Source organism: Electrophorus electricus, chromosome 15, assembly GCF_013358815.1.
Source record: "Electrophorus electricus isolate fEleEle1 chromosome 15, fEleEle1.pri, whole genome shotgun sequence".
NCBI lineage: Eukaryota > Metazoa > Chordata > Actinopteri > Gymnotiformes > Gymnotidae > Electrophorus > Electrophorus electricus.
Window position 1 is genome coordinate 12,625,474 of NC_049549.1, and position 15,787 is coordinate 12,641,260.

A 15,787-nucleotide genomic window follows, 5' to 3' on the forward strand; every position below is an offset into this window, starting at 1 on the left:
AAAAACTCTAGAGCATGCTTACAATTTTTTTACATTATCCTTCTGGGCTTCCATAGGACTTACAAATCATGCTTTGAAGGAATTACAGGAAGGATTTGAAGGATTCTCATGAAATGATCTTCTGAGTACAGAAATCTGCTCACACCTTCACATTTGGCATCTAGAGCTTGATTTGTTGATTGATTATTTTATTCCTCATGCCTCATACCTGTTACTACCCAAATAATTCATCCAATGAATATAAGCTACTCAATCACATACAGCTGTCTTTAGCTTCTGGAAAGTGACAATGTCTGAACCATCCCCTGTAAAGAATATCACTGTCATGGCTCAACAAACACACACAATTGCCCTGATTGAGAGAGTTCATCAGACACTCCTGCTACAAACCAAAATCACTAATGATAACAGTGCATAATTCAGCTACATTAAACTTGCTTTAGCAATTACTTAATTTTATAGCAATGCTAACATCCACAAATGCATAACAGTGAGTATTTTGGACAAGCACAGATGCTTGACACACAGATGCATAACCCAGCATAACCCAGATATCTATAGGTTTTTGGCCAAAATTTCCAGGTAGGCTGTGCTATCCATCTTCCCGTGGATGTGGGGGAAGATGGCTGGGCCCCTTGACTGAGAAGCAGCCCCACAGCATGATGTTGCCACCACCATGCTTGACTGTAGGGATGGTATTCTTGGGGTCGTATGCGGTGCCATCCTCTCACCAAACGCCCCAGGTGTGGTCGGCACCAAAGACCTCGATCTTGGTCTCATCAGACCAGAGAACCTTGAACCAGTCTGCCTCAGAGTCCTCCAAGTGATCATGAACAAATTTTAGACAGGCCTTGACATGACACTTTGAAAGTAAAGGTATCTTACAGGCTCGCCTGGAACGGAGACCAATGCGGTGGAGTATGTTACTTATGGTATTTATTGAAACCAATGTCCCCACCGCCATGAGATCTTCCCGCAGCTCCCTCCTTGTTGTCCTTGCATCAGCCTTGACCTTTCGGACAAGCCTGGCCTCAGCACGGGAGGCTGTCCAGGCCATGGAAGGTTAACAGTAGTTCCATAATCTTTCCACTTCCGGATGATACTCCCAACGGTGGAGACATGTAGGTCCAACTCCTTGGAAAGGGTTTTGTACCCCTTACCAGCCTTGTGACCCTCCACAATTTTGTCTTTGATGGCCTTGGAATGCTCCTTAGTTTTTCCCATGTTGACCATGTATGAGTGCTGTTCACTTGTTCGGGAAGGGGCTTTTATAGTCAGAAAAAGTGGGAAAAAACAGAAAATTAATCCAAGCATGTGACACTCATTGTTCTTAATACCTCAATTACTTCTTAATACTTGAGGGAACCAAACATAATTCTGGTGGTTTGCGGAGTGGTAAACTTTGCAAAAATTAAAAAAATAAATAAATACACAGAGAAGTAACATTCCTTTTTTTGCTGCAGTGCATTTCACATGTCCAGGCCCATCTACAGTCCAAATTTCACAATGCTAAGTTAACTCCAAATGTGTAAACCTGCAAAATCTGCAGAGGGTTGAATACTACTTGGAGGCACTGTAAATATTTCACCTTGATTCATAATGAATGATTAATATTGTTGCTCCACTAAAAACAAAGTCTGTGTCCACACATTTTAAAGTCCCACCTTAAAATTAAAAAGAGACTGCAGAAAAGCAGAACAAAAATGTAGATACACTTATCATGTACTATGAAATATAAAAAGCAACTGAAATCATTTAGCAGTCAATGTAAATAGCTAGGAAGGCCTATTTTTCAAGCCTTATTGACATTAACAAAGACAACACTAAATTCCTCTTTTTACAACCAGTAGGTTGGTTAATTAAGTACCTCCTGCTCCATCGGGAGTCTTAAATGACAAATGCAACAATTTTGAAGACTTGGTTGCAAAATAATTTCCATTTAGGTACAACATTGCAAATAATTATTGTTTGCCCATATAACTTCTAGCCTACAGTGGGGTGGGAAGCACTATGTATGTCAGCTTTTTTGTCAATCCATTTTAAAATACGTACTAAAGTAAATGCTGCTAAGCACTACTTTATCCTCTACCCCACAGTTCTTTCAAACAAGTATTCGGTTAGGAACTCAGTTATCCATGTAACAAGTTTATTGTAAAGTTCCACAAGGTTTGATCCTGAGAATAGCACTATTTATCCTATATATTCTCCTATTATTTCTTTCTGTCAGTATGCTTATGATACATAGCCGTATGTCCCTAGCCAAAGACCCTGGAATATCTGTTAGCTCCCTGTTTGATTGTGTAGAGGAAATTAAATCCTGCATGTGACACAATATTTTGTAGTTGAACCAAGACATAAACTGACGTCTATGTTATTGGGAATGGCATACTGAGAAATGTTACGCTGGCACATAGAGTCCCTAACTTTGAAGGTAAAAACTCAATCAAAACTCAGTTAATTAATTGTTATCTAAGAATAAAGCAACAGCTCTTAGATCTATCAATAAAAATATGCTGGTCATTCTCACTAGTTACCTAGTGAACAGGTAGCCTCATTTTACTATAGCCCTAAGTTTTAGATATCCTTCCCTAGTGACCTGAGAACTATTGACAACCTAACACATTTAAGAAGATAGTGAAGATCAATCTACTTTAATTAGCTTTTAATTAGCCTGTGATCAATTATTTGTCACCATTTTTTTCTATTCATGTATTTCATTCTTTGTTTTATATTTTATCTTTTATTTATTATATTGTATTTTATTCTATTTTTCTACTATATCTTTTCTACTGTCTCTAAAGCACTTTGTAACCTTTAAATATAAAAACTAAGAAAGTATAGTTTAACTGGGCCATCACCCATTAGCATTTTTCAACAAAGGGTCAACAGTATGACATCTGAAACACTTGGAAATCTCCAGAGGAAACGTAACATTTGAGTGGTCTCATGTGTCATAGTGCTTAGAAAAATGCCCTGGTTCCTAGAATCCTGCTGTTTAGAGTACCAACATATTTCACTTTATACTATACAGTTGTAAGTTATAGCCGCAGCTAACAATAAATGTTTGGATTTCTTGTTTATATACATTTCAGAAATAGTGTGTAGTCACAAAAAGTACTGTTGTATATAAAATTATCCTTGATAAATGTAGATAATTAGAACTTGGAACCTATAAATAATTTTCCCCCTGAGGAGCCTGATACAGTGTCTGAAATATCATTGATAAGCAATATAAAAGATCAGTAACATAATTAGCTTGCATTGCCACATTACCCTTCCCCTATAATACGGGATAACCCAGTACTAAATAATAAAATGTTATGTCCCTTATGGTATCAAGATGGGATGTGTATTTTTTTAACAAAGGTCTTCACAGTGGTGAAAATAACAAAACCTGTTTCACAGTAAATTGCAGAGAACCTCAAAATCAGCATTATGGGCCAGAGAATGACAGGCAAGATCTGTGTGAGATTGCATGTCAATGTCATCATTGGCCTAGGGTGTTTTTTTAAGTGTGCCCATGAAAAATAACCTAGGTCTGAATGGTAGCCAGGATACCAGTCGGTTGCTCTGAAAATGAGTACAGGGCAACTAAAGCACCTCAAGCAGAAGGTATGTATGGATCTGTGTTTTTAACACACAATGTTAATTTATAGATGTTGAAATTAATTTAAGTAAATCCATAGAAGCCAGAAAGATTGTTTAAAAAGAAGCAAAATGTTTTACGTTTTCTAGCAGTGAGTTCAAATCAAAATTCTGTTCTGGCTCATTCATCATTACTGATGAAGTAGCTACACAGGAACCACAACCATCGCTTCTTAAAAAAATCAAAGAAATTTACTGCCTTCTAATATATATGAAAATGTCTCCAGAATGAAAGACTAGTGCTGCCAAGGAGGCTGTCAAATCTTCAGAATAACCCAGTGTGCTGCTTGAAAGATACAAATGTCACTGCACTTCATTGAGTTAATTTCCTGTTGTGCCAAGTGCAATTTTAAAACCACTTAATGAATCTGACTTATGCTAACATGCAATCCAGGAAAGGATTGCAATTGTTTGCATACAGAGTAATGCATCACACTTGTTAACTGTTGCTTTCTAAAGTCCATTACATCATATGCTAACATGAACATGGGACCCAAAAAAGCTTTAATAATTTTAAACCCAAGAGGTACCACAAGCTGGAGAAAGCTTTTAAGCATGGTCAGTGCACTTTCCTGGGTTTTAATAGCCTAAGAACATATAGTGAGTGACTTTAAAGTGTGTATGAATTTTTAAATGAGTGCACGTGGAAGTAATGCACAGGCAATATCTATTGGATTCGGAGACTGAATAAGCTGAATCCACTAGCTGTGCAGTGGGGAAACTAACTGCTCAACAAATAATTTTCTACATTTACTGTGAGTTTGGTTTGGTGTTTTCATTATGTATGAATTGTGTCAGAAATTAATTATTGTGGGAGATATTCACACCCGCACATAATTGTTCTCAAAAATGACAAAGCACTAAGGAACAACAAATGCTTGTATTGCTGATTTCATTACTCTTTGCATAGACATGTAAAGGATAATCCTGTTTGAAAAGCTTCCTCACAGCTGCTGTCAAATTATATCTTCAGTGTGTCAAAGCAGCTGTTATAGCTAACCAGGCAGGACTTATAATCACCCCCATTCAGAAAAGATGCATCCTTTTTGGACAGCATAAATCACAGATTATGAATCAGGGTTTTCATGTTGAAGACATGTAAGATCACTGAAAGGCCAAGATTCAAGTATTTAATTAAACTCCAAATAAATGAGCCTAAATTATGTATTAACCAACTATTTTTAGCTTTAGTTGCATGTGGTGTCTTTGCTGTGTGCTCCCAGCATTACCAATAATAAAGTAAAATTTGGAAGTGAGTGCATTTGTCAATGTCAATTATTTTTGGATTCAGCATTGGGCTACTACCAGGTAACACAATGATTATTGTTCTATGCTGTGAACCATGCAACAAATACTAATACAGTCTACAATCAATTTAATGTTATTTATACCATTATAATTTAATACATTCTGTATTTTTGAGTGAACACGCTGAAACTACACTGTGCACACAATTATCAGGCAAGTTGTATTTTTGAGGATTCATTTTATTATTGAACAACTATAGTGCTCTTGGTCAATCCAAAATGTTAATAAACTTCAAATCTGAATATTTAAGCAAGTAAAATTGACATTTTGACTTTCTTAGAAGAATATATTTATGTGCATAATTACCGGGCAACTATTGGTGTACAGAATTGTTATGCAACTAAATGAAAAATGGACATTTTTCCATTACACTTCTTTATTTTCATCTGTTAAAGTGAGAATAATAAACAACCAACTCAAAATGTACAAATAAACATTTCTTTGACCAAGATAGCCACCATTCTTTTCAGTAAAAATCAAAAGCCTTTTGTTTATGGAGTCTGTCAGTTTCTTAATCTGTGGACGATCTACCTTTTTGTGCAGCAGCAACCACAGCCTCCCAGACACTGTTCAGAGAGCTGTACTGCTTTTCTTTACCATGAATCTCCCAGTTAAGAATGACCCACAAGTTCTCAGTAGGGTTTAGCTCAGGTGAGGAATGGGACCATGTCATTATTGTTTCATCTTTAAAACCTTTACTGGATAGTCATGCAGTTGAGTACTTCAATGCATGCGAGGGAGCATTGTCCTGTAAAAAAATCATGGTCTTCTTGAAAGATGCAGATGTTTTCCTGTACCACTTCTTGATGAAAGTGTCTTCTAAAAACTGCCAGTATATTTGGGAGTTGATTTTGAGTCCAGCTAGCTCATTTTTAATAATACCAGCTCATAGTAGTACCCCGTCTCCACCTTGCTGGTGTCCAAGTTGAAGTGGATCTCTGTGCCCGTTACTGATCCAGCTACGGGCCCATCCATCTGGTCCATCAAGAGTCACTCATCTCATCAGTCCATAAAACCTATTTCTTGGGCCAGTCTTGACGTTTCACCTTATGTGTCTTGTTCAGTGGTGGTTGGGTTTCAGCCTTCCTTACCTTGGCCATGTCTCAGAGTACTGCATACCTTGTACTTCTGGGCACTCCAGGTTGGTTGCAGTTCTGGAATATTACAGCACTTGAAGATAATGGGTTCCTGGTCGCTTCACGTTTGATTGTTCGCAAACCTTAGGCAGTTAATATGAATCATTTTTTCTCAACACATTTCTTACAACCCTGTTAACTATTTGCAACAAAATATTTGACAGTTTTGTGATTACGCCCCAGTATCTTAGCAATTTAAGAGTGCTGCAGCTCTTTGAAAGACTTTTTACAATTTTTGACTTTTCAGAGTCAGTTAAATCTCTTTTTTTGGCCCATTTTGCCTGAGGAGAAGAAGTTGCCTAATAATTATGCACACCTTGATATAGGGTTTTGATCTCCTTAGGCCACATCCTCCCTCATTAGACAAATACACATCACCTAATATGCTTAAATCCAATAAGCCTTCAAGTTTATACATCTTGGAGTTGGAAAATATGCATGAAGATTATCAAAATACTCTCTTGCATAATAATTGTGCACACAGTGTAGAATGAGACTCTACATAACCTTTACAAAAATTATTGATTGGGTTTGACTTCTGCTGGGGTGTTGTCTGCCTTGAGATAATCGGACAGGACACTGATTATGTGGATGTTATGGAGACAATGTCTCAGATTATTTTATTCTCTTTATGTATATGTAAAATATCATTTCCCATGAATGTGAGCAGATCTGGCTCTAAATTGAAATTTAATAAATCATTGCCCTGTAAGGTATTTCTGTGCGCGTCTTTGATTTATTTTCAGGAAAAATTATTCAACAGGATCAACTTTTATAATGCATTTTAAATAACTGGGAACAAAACGTAATTAAATAGAGAAAAATGTAAATAATAAAAAAAAAATGTAAAAAAAACCGCAATCATGCCACTAATGAAAAAAGGTGTCTGGAAGAGCTGCTGACTAATGTATTTTAACACTAAGTAGGGCTGACACAGTTTGATAAACTATTGATTGTTATATCCTGTGATCCTCATATCACTCCCTGGGGAGCCAGTAACAACATTTATTTGTTTTGACTTCATCCATATATGCCCATGTTTTCTCTTTTGTTTTTGCTGATGTGTATGTTTGACTTCGAGATGCCAAGGCTGACGCTTGCTATCAATCTGATGACCTTAAATGGTACACAGTTATATAAAGTAGCCATGGCTTCTGTCCACTGGCATTTTTTTTATCCCCACCTCTTTTACCTAATAAAGGAGAAGACAAAAATCCTATGTTTAAATATGTGACCAAGTAATTCCATCTTACATCTCAGATATTGCAAACATTCCCACTGCAAGCTATAATTAACACCATGTAACAATTAGGTTTCAATATGTAAAGCACCAAGTCATGGGTGCAACTTGGACAGATGTGGCCTCTTATGGAATAATTAAAGAGGTAGCTACCATTAGTCTAATGTCAATGGTATTCTGTCAAGAAAGAGTTTTATACAGCACAAAATATAATACCATTCAGATCATTCAGCAAAAAAAAAGACACTGGCAATGTTTGTGTGCAGGTGGAGCTTGATGCTACACTAGCCAGTTAGTAAGTCTTCTGCATTGAGGCCACTTAGTGGAACACCTCATGGCAATGACAACTTTAATGAATTAATCTCATTGCATGGTTCAAGGAGTAAATTAGTATATATGTTATGCCTCCTCTGTCACCTCAGACGGTCAGTTTGTGTGACCTTCTGTCATGCCATTTCCTCATGTAATGAGAGAGTAAAATAAATGTTTTTCATCCAAATCTCTATCTATTCCATTCAAAGTGCATGGTCAGTTACCATGAAATATAATATTGAAACAGAAAACAGGAAGGAAAAACCTGTTGCTCTTTTTTAATTTATAAAACACAATAATTCACCCCATTTTGTTCTGTTCTCTCGTTTCAGCTCCAGACTCCTAGAAATGAAATCAGAGCTGTAGAAGCATGTTTGCTATGTTGTTATTCACAGAGAGGAGCTAGCCTAAGCTCCCTGAAGAACTCTCATTAGTGGCTTAAAGAGTGTGTAGGACCAGCCTCTCCTTGATTTCAACCAAATTTAAAACCATCTCTTGATCCTCTTCTTCCAGTGTATGTATTAAGACCTTCTGGGCTCAATGTAATAGTCCTTTATGGTCCTGTCATATATTCTGAACATGGTACAATAGAAAAATATTGAAGCAGCAATGTTTTAAAATGTTAGCTGTAAACCTAACAACACACACACACACACACACAAAAAACATTTACCAAGTGGAGGTTTTGGGGAGTGTATGAATCATGAGTCTTTTTTTCCAGAACTGGAATTGGACCAAAGTCTCCACAATGTAAAACTGCCATGTAACAGCTTGTGATGCCATGTCCATCTGTTACTTCTCTATGCCTTGTGACAGAAAAAGCACTTTCCAGCAAAGTTGCTGAAGCATATGAAATGGACTTTAAAGGCACCATGTGTAATATTTAATGCATAAAAGGGCCTACTCCCACTTTGTTTTGCCCTATGATCACTCATTCCCAACTGTTTGAATCTGGACTGTGCCAGTGTATAACCAACAACTACTGTACAGCTACAGCATCCCATACTGGCACTTAGGACACATTTTTATTTTCACAAATTATTTTAAATTAAGCGTAAAAGTAAAGATACGAAAGGATATCACTTCAAAGAAGCTTCAATAAAAGAGAAGCAGGATGGGAAAAATCCTTGCTGTATTGATTAGCATTTTAAAAGATAAGGACAGTATGTACAAATGGATACCTTCAAATGAATGAGGTTGTTTGAATGCCTCATTAATATTGTGTTAATATTGAGTTTTTCATCTTCCGCAGCCACCTGTGTGCATACAGAAGAGCTCTGATTATCACTCATGACTCTAATCGCACGTGTATGTGTGTGTAGAGAGAGAGGGGGGTTTTTTTTGTTGGTTTTTTTTGTTGTTTTTTTTTTTTTTTTTTACAGTACACCACGTTTCCAAAGACAGGACAGTAAATACCAGTAAATTTTCCAGTAAATACCAATACTTTTTCAAATTCTGTGTAAAAGGAAGGGTGTCTGAACAGAAATCAGTCTGACAATGTCTAAATGATGAATGAGAAACAAGTGGTAAGGGAGTAAATATCTAGCAAACTCTTTTTGTTCTATTCATACCCAGAAATTGCTAGCTCATCTTTAAATATAGGACATAGTGACTGGTGGAGAAGGAGTCACCAGAGGGTCACCATCACTTCAGTGGAAACAAACCGGAGATTTCATTGCAGAAACAATATCATTACTAATGATGGTCACCTGCACAAATTTCCTTCTACTTTGAAATGGTGAAAGCACAATATTACAGTCAAACATGGGTTAGCAAATATACACTGTGTGCACAATTATTAGGCAAGAGAGTATTTTGACCATATCATCATTTTTATGCATATTTTCCAACTCCAAGCTGTTTAAACTTGAATGCTTATTTGATTTATGCATATCAGGTGATGTGCATTTGTATAATGAGTCAGGGTGTGGCTTAAAGAGATCAACACCCTATATCAAGGTGTGCATAAGTATTAGGCAACTTCTTTTTCTCAGGCAAAATGGGCCAAAAAAGAGATTTAACTGATTCTGAAAAGTCAAAAATTGTATAAAGTCAGAGAACACAGGACCATCAACCATATTGCTGCAAATAGTCAATAGGATCACAAGAGGGAGAGGAGAAAAAAAAAAAAAAAAAAAAAAAAAAAAAAAAAAAAAAAGATGCAAATTGATTGCCAAAGATTTGCAAAGAATCAAACATGAAGTGACCAGGACTTATTATCCTCCAGCACTGTCATATTCCAGAACTGCAACCAACCTGGAGTGCCCAGAAAAGCAAGGTGTGCAGTTCTCAGAGACATGGCCAAGGTAAGAAAGGCTGAAACCCAACCACCATTGAAGACACATAAGGTGAAACGTCAAGACTGGCCCAAGAAATATCTGAAGGCAAATTTTTCAAAGGTTTTATGGACTGATGAGACGAGAGTGACTCTTAATGGACCAGATGGATGGGCACACAGCTCCACTTTGACTCAGATGCCAGCAAGGTGGAGGTGGGGTACTGCTATGGGCTGGTATTATTAAAGATGAGCTAATTGGACCTTATTGGGTTGAAGATAGACTCAAACTCCCAAACCTACTGCCAGTTTTTAGAAGACAATTTCTTCAAAAAGTGGTACAGGAAAAAGTCTGCATCTTTCAAGAAGACCATGATTTTTATATAGGACAATGCCCCTTTGCACACACCCAAGTACTCCACTGTGTGGCTATCCAATAAAGGCTTTAAAGATGAAAGAATAATGCTATGGCCCCCTTCCTCACCTGAACTAAACCCTATAGAGAACTTGTGGAACCTTCTTAAATGGGAGATTTATGGTGAAGGAAAAATAGTACAGCTCTTTGAACAGTATCAGGGAGGCTATGGTTGCTGCTGCACAAAAAGCTGATCAAAAAGAAGTTTTGTGCTGCGGCACAAAAAGTTGATCACAAAAAGAAACTGACAGACTCCATGAATGAAAGGTTTATGACTGTTATTGAAAAGAAGGGTGGCTATATTGGTCACTTTTTTTAACGTCAAATGTTTATTTGTAAATTGAGTTTTGTTTATTATTCTAATTTTAAGAGATGAAAATAAACAAGTGAGATGGGAACATTTCCATTTTTCATTTAGTTGCATAATAATTCTGCACACTAATAGTTGCCCAATAATGCACACATAGATATTCTCCTAAGAAAGCCAAAACCTCTCTTTTACTTTCTTAAATATTCAGGTTTGAGATTTATTAACATTTTGGATTGACAGAGAGCACTGTAATAAAATGAATCCTCAAAAATACAACTTGCCTAATAATTGTGCACACAGTGTACCTGTGTTTCAAATGACAATTTCAAGCATGCATGCCTTTCAGAAGCTTCACCTCAGTGCCTTGCTAATTTCTCCATATAGCACTCACCAAAAGTAAGCAATTCTCCATTCTATGCCAAAATCTTCATTTAATTTATTTTCCAAGGTTAACAGAATTCAGATGTCCCTCTAACAAAACAGTAAAATGTTCACCAAGAAACAATTGCACAGAAATGCAGCTTAAACAAGAAATGAAACATTTTCTTTTGATTGAATGCAACATACATAAATGGGAGGTGCCATGATCACCAAAATGAGCAACAAAGCCAAATAAATTTTAATTGGGATAAAATAAAAAGCAGCTTTTATTATATTTATTTTATTATAATAAATAACACAATAAAAATCTAGGTAACGAAAGTGAACCTCTAAACTAAAATCAACACTAAAGCCTTTAAGAAATGCATTAAAAAGCACACTGACACGTGAGATACTTCATACATTTTACATTAAAGACCTCTGTGCCATCCTAAGGGTTAATAACATTTAAATCTATCAAAACTAAATAGCCTAAGGAGTGCAAAAGCAAATATCTGTACTGTGGTAATGCCATGATATGTGTAATGAAGAATTATGTTTGCATATTACTATGATAGCACACTTCCATGTGTCTTGGTGTAGAATAAAAACCAGGCAAGTTGCTTTTTTCCCTTCCTTTTCCTTTATATTCTTCATCTCAGAACTGGCACAGAAGCTGACAGCATAAGTCTTCAAATACAAAATGACAGCCAGGATGCCAGATATCAGTCATACAGAAAATAGGATCAGCCAAACCTTGAAAAAACATATGCATCTGAGATTAAGCAAAGCAGTGGTCTTAAAACAAACAAACAGAGTCAAAAGGGAAATAAAATTAGCTGTGGGAAAAATGAATAATGCCTCTCCGTACCATGTGTTTGGCCATAATGTTCTTCCGTTCAGAGAGAGAGTTAATAGCCAGATGCCTTTCTGGGGGAAGGATCCATCACAAGGTCACTGGGGAAATCCTCTCCAGCTGTTGTTGATATTTTATAGTATTCCTTGCAGTCTTTGGTATTACCGTAAGAGGATAATTACCTCATTATACTACTGAGATCAGAAATATGGCATATAGCCTACTTCCTCATTAGGGAGGTCTAAGCAATTTAAGACCATGCTATGTGAGAAATGTCAACAGAGAAGTAGTGACCAGCCAAGTCAAAACACAGCTCGATACTTTGGCTGACATCGAAAGCCTTTATGAGCAGAGGTCTGGCAGATAGGCACCCGAATGAAGGAAATAAAAATTAAAAGGGAGAGGGAAATCAAATAACAACAAAGATTTTTACTTGTAAAGGTACATGGAAAGTCAAAGCAAAATTTTCTGAAATAAATTCTTATAGTCAGAGAGACACCAAGAAAGATAAATAGAAACCAAATTTGATGCACCCAGTTTGCAGAATAAATCTTGATAAAATGGACCACTTACCTTGTGCCTTTATCAACCATTCTGGAAATTCAAGTGTGGCAGATTCCCTGCTTTCAACTCACAGAAGAAAAAAAACTGGAGCGAGAAAGCAAGAATTCAGTTATGGACACAAGCAATGCGAAGTAGCCTCTGAGATCAAGAGAGTCGCCTGCAGTTCGAACGCTCTCCAGCTAAATCTGATTACAGAAGCATCTCTGCGTTTGCCTGTCAAAACGGCCACCCTCCTAAAACGCACCAAATGGTGATTCCCTGTTCTGCTTGGCTACTTTCTGTCGCTATTTAATTAGGCATTCCCTAGGCAAATTCTATTTGGGAGGATGGGGGGGGATTGCGTTACAAATCCTGAGGTTTAAGAATCTTCTGTTTGAGGTCCAATGTGAGGGTCTGCTGCAGCCTCCTTTCGCTTCATCTCCATCTCCCTCCCACACTCCCTTCCGCTCTCTCCCTCTGTCACATGCACACACAGACACACTCTCTTTCTCTTTGTCTCTTCTCTCTGTCTCCCTCACCCACATGCATACTCTCTCTCACACACACACACACACACACACACGCACGCACGCAAACACACAATTTCCCTCCCTCTCCCTCTCTCCTCTTTTGAAGTGAGAGGGTACGTGTACAGGCAGTAGTGAGTGGGTGAAATCTAGCACTGAGTGAGATACATTTTCTGCTCACCCTTATGCTGCAGACACTGAGTGAAATGCAAAATTCAGCAACGAATGGTTGGTTGACAATTCCTGACCAGACAAACAAGCAAAGGAATCCGTATAAATATTCTGTTATTTGAGGGATTTCAAAGAGCTGGATAAGGATAACAGTCTAATGTTAAATTAAAATAATAATAATTTAAAAATTACTGGTTTTTACCATAGCACAATGCTGCCAAGCAGAACAAAAAAAACTCCCCTTTACATTATCATCATACAAGATACGACAGAAGAACCCATCATCTAGAAGCCTAATATATCATAAAATGACATATAAATGAGAATTTGTTTCAGTTTTGTACCATCCTATTTTATAAGAGCAAACTAGGTTCTTTCAATATTATCATAAGAGCTACTATGCCTTTAACACACCTAAAGGTACCACTGGTAGATTCAACTTCAGGAATGAGCTGCAGTAAATGTATTTTAGCTGATATTAGCATCACTGTTTATCCACAAACTCCGCAAATGTTCAGTTACAGCCCCCACAGGGATTTTATTTTAACTTCACTCCCAGCTCCCTTCAAATCCTTTGCCTTTGTTCTAAAAACATATCACTCTGAATTCATCCATTAAAGCTTTACCCGTTTGGTCCAAGTGCTAAACAAAGCACCTTTGAACTTCATGAACAAGTTTTATGCCACTAGCTGACCTGGAAAAGTGGGGCACAGGAGGTCAAAGGTCAAATGTTACTCAGATTCATTCTGGGAAAGTCAGAGATGTAAATAAGACCTCCAGGTTACAAACAACCACAGATAAAAGCAGGGGTACAAGTAGGAATAAGGAGGATACAGCAGGGACAGAAACATCTGTCACAAGGTATAGGTTGTTCTAGACACCTTAGTTAATAGGGGTTTAGCAAACCTTTTTACTCAATCCTCATAGTACATTTGATCCTATACTATGCATCAAACTGGTCAGAGGTACTAGAGGTGTTTTCAGTACTGGTCTAGAGGCATGTTTAATTTTCCCATTACCAAGGCCTAGCAAAATGGGTTAGCAAACACAGTCAAATGCAAAATAACTGGTATAAAGGAAAATACAGGAAATAAGAAAAAGAAGCAAAAGAAACCTTAGAAAGAGCTAACAAATATTATGTTCCACTTAAATCTAGACAAATAACTGCATTTATATTGATGTTCATCAAAAAGCAAGTATCTTTAAACACAGTGGTGTCAAAAAGTCTAACAATAATTATTTAAAAAGAATAATATTAATGTGATGTATTAAACACCTAAAACACCTAATAATTGGGCTATAATTAAAAATGGGCTGCAATGCATTAAACCTATAAATGGGGTTGTTGGTGTCAGTATAGTGAAGAAATCTCTAGCTCCATTTTGGTCATGATTAATCTGAGTTTGGCATATTGGGTGGCATGTCTCTCTCTTTGCCTAAGTGAAGGAAATGGGCACCTTTAAAACTCCAATCAGCGTATCCCCCCAATCTTCCTGCTATCCAGAATGCCAGACCCATGGTACTCACTATTGACTCAGTCCGCACACCACAGAAGAGACCGGGATTGGCACACCTAAAGGACTTAACATTTTATACTGAATTCCGCGAACCCATCTTAAACTTCTTTCAGCCCCAGTGTCTGAATAATGTGTTGTTTAGAAAAATCACAAAAAAGGCATTGTAAATATTAAGAAATTTATTTGCCTAGTAGTTTAGTCACCAACAACAATACAACAGTCCACCGCAATGAAAATTAGACAATAAATGAGTATTTAAAAAATGTGGCTAGAAGAACTCTACAAAAAGTGGTTGCATGAACCTGGCACCACACATACAGTTCCCCCTGAAACTACTGCCATAATACTATCACATTTATAATCTTTGTATATTGTATAAGATATATATTATAGCCACACATTATAAATATTGCAATATATTACACATCATATATTGTATGCTATAAAATATCATTTGTATAATAGAAGTAGTAAAAATTCAGTGCTATACACAAGGCTTCAAAAGGGTGTTTTGGAAAGATGTCCTTCATCAGCTGTGCAAGCAAAGTGCTTCTTTTCGAAAACTACACTGAATTTTTAACTCTCTCTCCCTATGTATATGTATGTATGCATGTATGTGTGTGTGTGTGCGTGTACACACACACACACACACACACACACACACACAGGTGCATCTCAATAAATTAGAATATCATCGAAAAGTAATTCAATTTAAAAGTGAAACTCATATATAGATTCATTACACACAGAGTGATCTATTTCAAGCGTTTATCTCTTTTAATGTTGATGATTATGAAAAAACCCAGTGAAAACCCAAAAGTCTGTATCTCAGAAAATTAGAATATTATATAAGACCAATTCAAAAAATGATTTTTAATACATAAATGTTGGCCTACTGAAAAGTATGTACAGTATATGCACTGAATACTTGGTCGGGGCTCCTTTTGCATGAATTACTGCATCAATGTGGTGTGGCATGGAGGCGATCAGCCTGTGGCACTGTTGAGGTGTTATGGAAGCTCAGGTTGCTTTGATAGTGGACTTCAGCTAGTCTGCATTGTTTGGTCTGGTGTGTCTCATCTTCCTCTTGACAATACCCCATAGATTCTCTGAGGTTTTGGGCAGGTGAGTTTGCTGGCCAATCAAACACAGTGATACTGTGGTTATTAAAC

At 37.0% G+C, this 15,787-nt stretch overlaps 1 protein-coding gene and 1 long non-coding RNA gene across 4 annotated transcripts in view; one reads left to right on the forward strand and one right to left on the reverse strand.

The window, feature by feature from the left end:
• Window positions 1–12,874, reverse strand: part of arrb1 (arrestin, beta 1) — a 28,574-nt gene extending 15,700 nt beyond the window's left edge. For all 3 annotated transcript variants that reach the window (XM_027005765.2, XM_027005764.2, XM_027005763.2), the window contains exon 1: window positions 12,431–12,874. In XM_027005765.2, coding sequence (XP_026861566.1) covers window positions 12,431–12,450 — 20 coding nt within the window. In that variant the 5' untranslated portion in view covers window positions 12,451–12,874. The remainder of the gene's footprint in view (window positions 1–12,430) is intronic.
• Window positions 3,576–8,712, forward strand: LOC113574673. The gene is made up of 3 exons (XR_003410347.2): window positions 3,576–3,612; window positions 7,974–8,155; window positions 8,363–8,712. It is a non-coding gene; the product is annotated as an uncharacterized LOC113574673 (long non-coding RNA).
• Window positions 12,875–15,787: the final 2,913 nt, after the last annotated feature.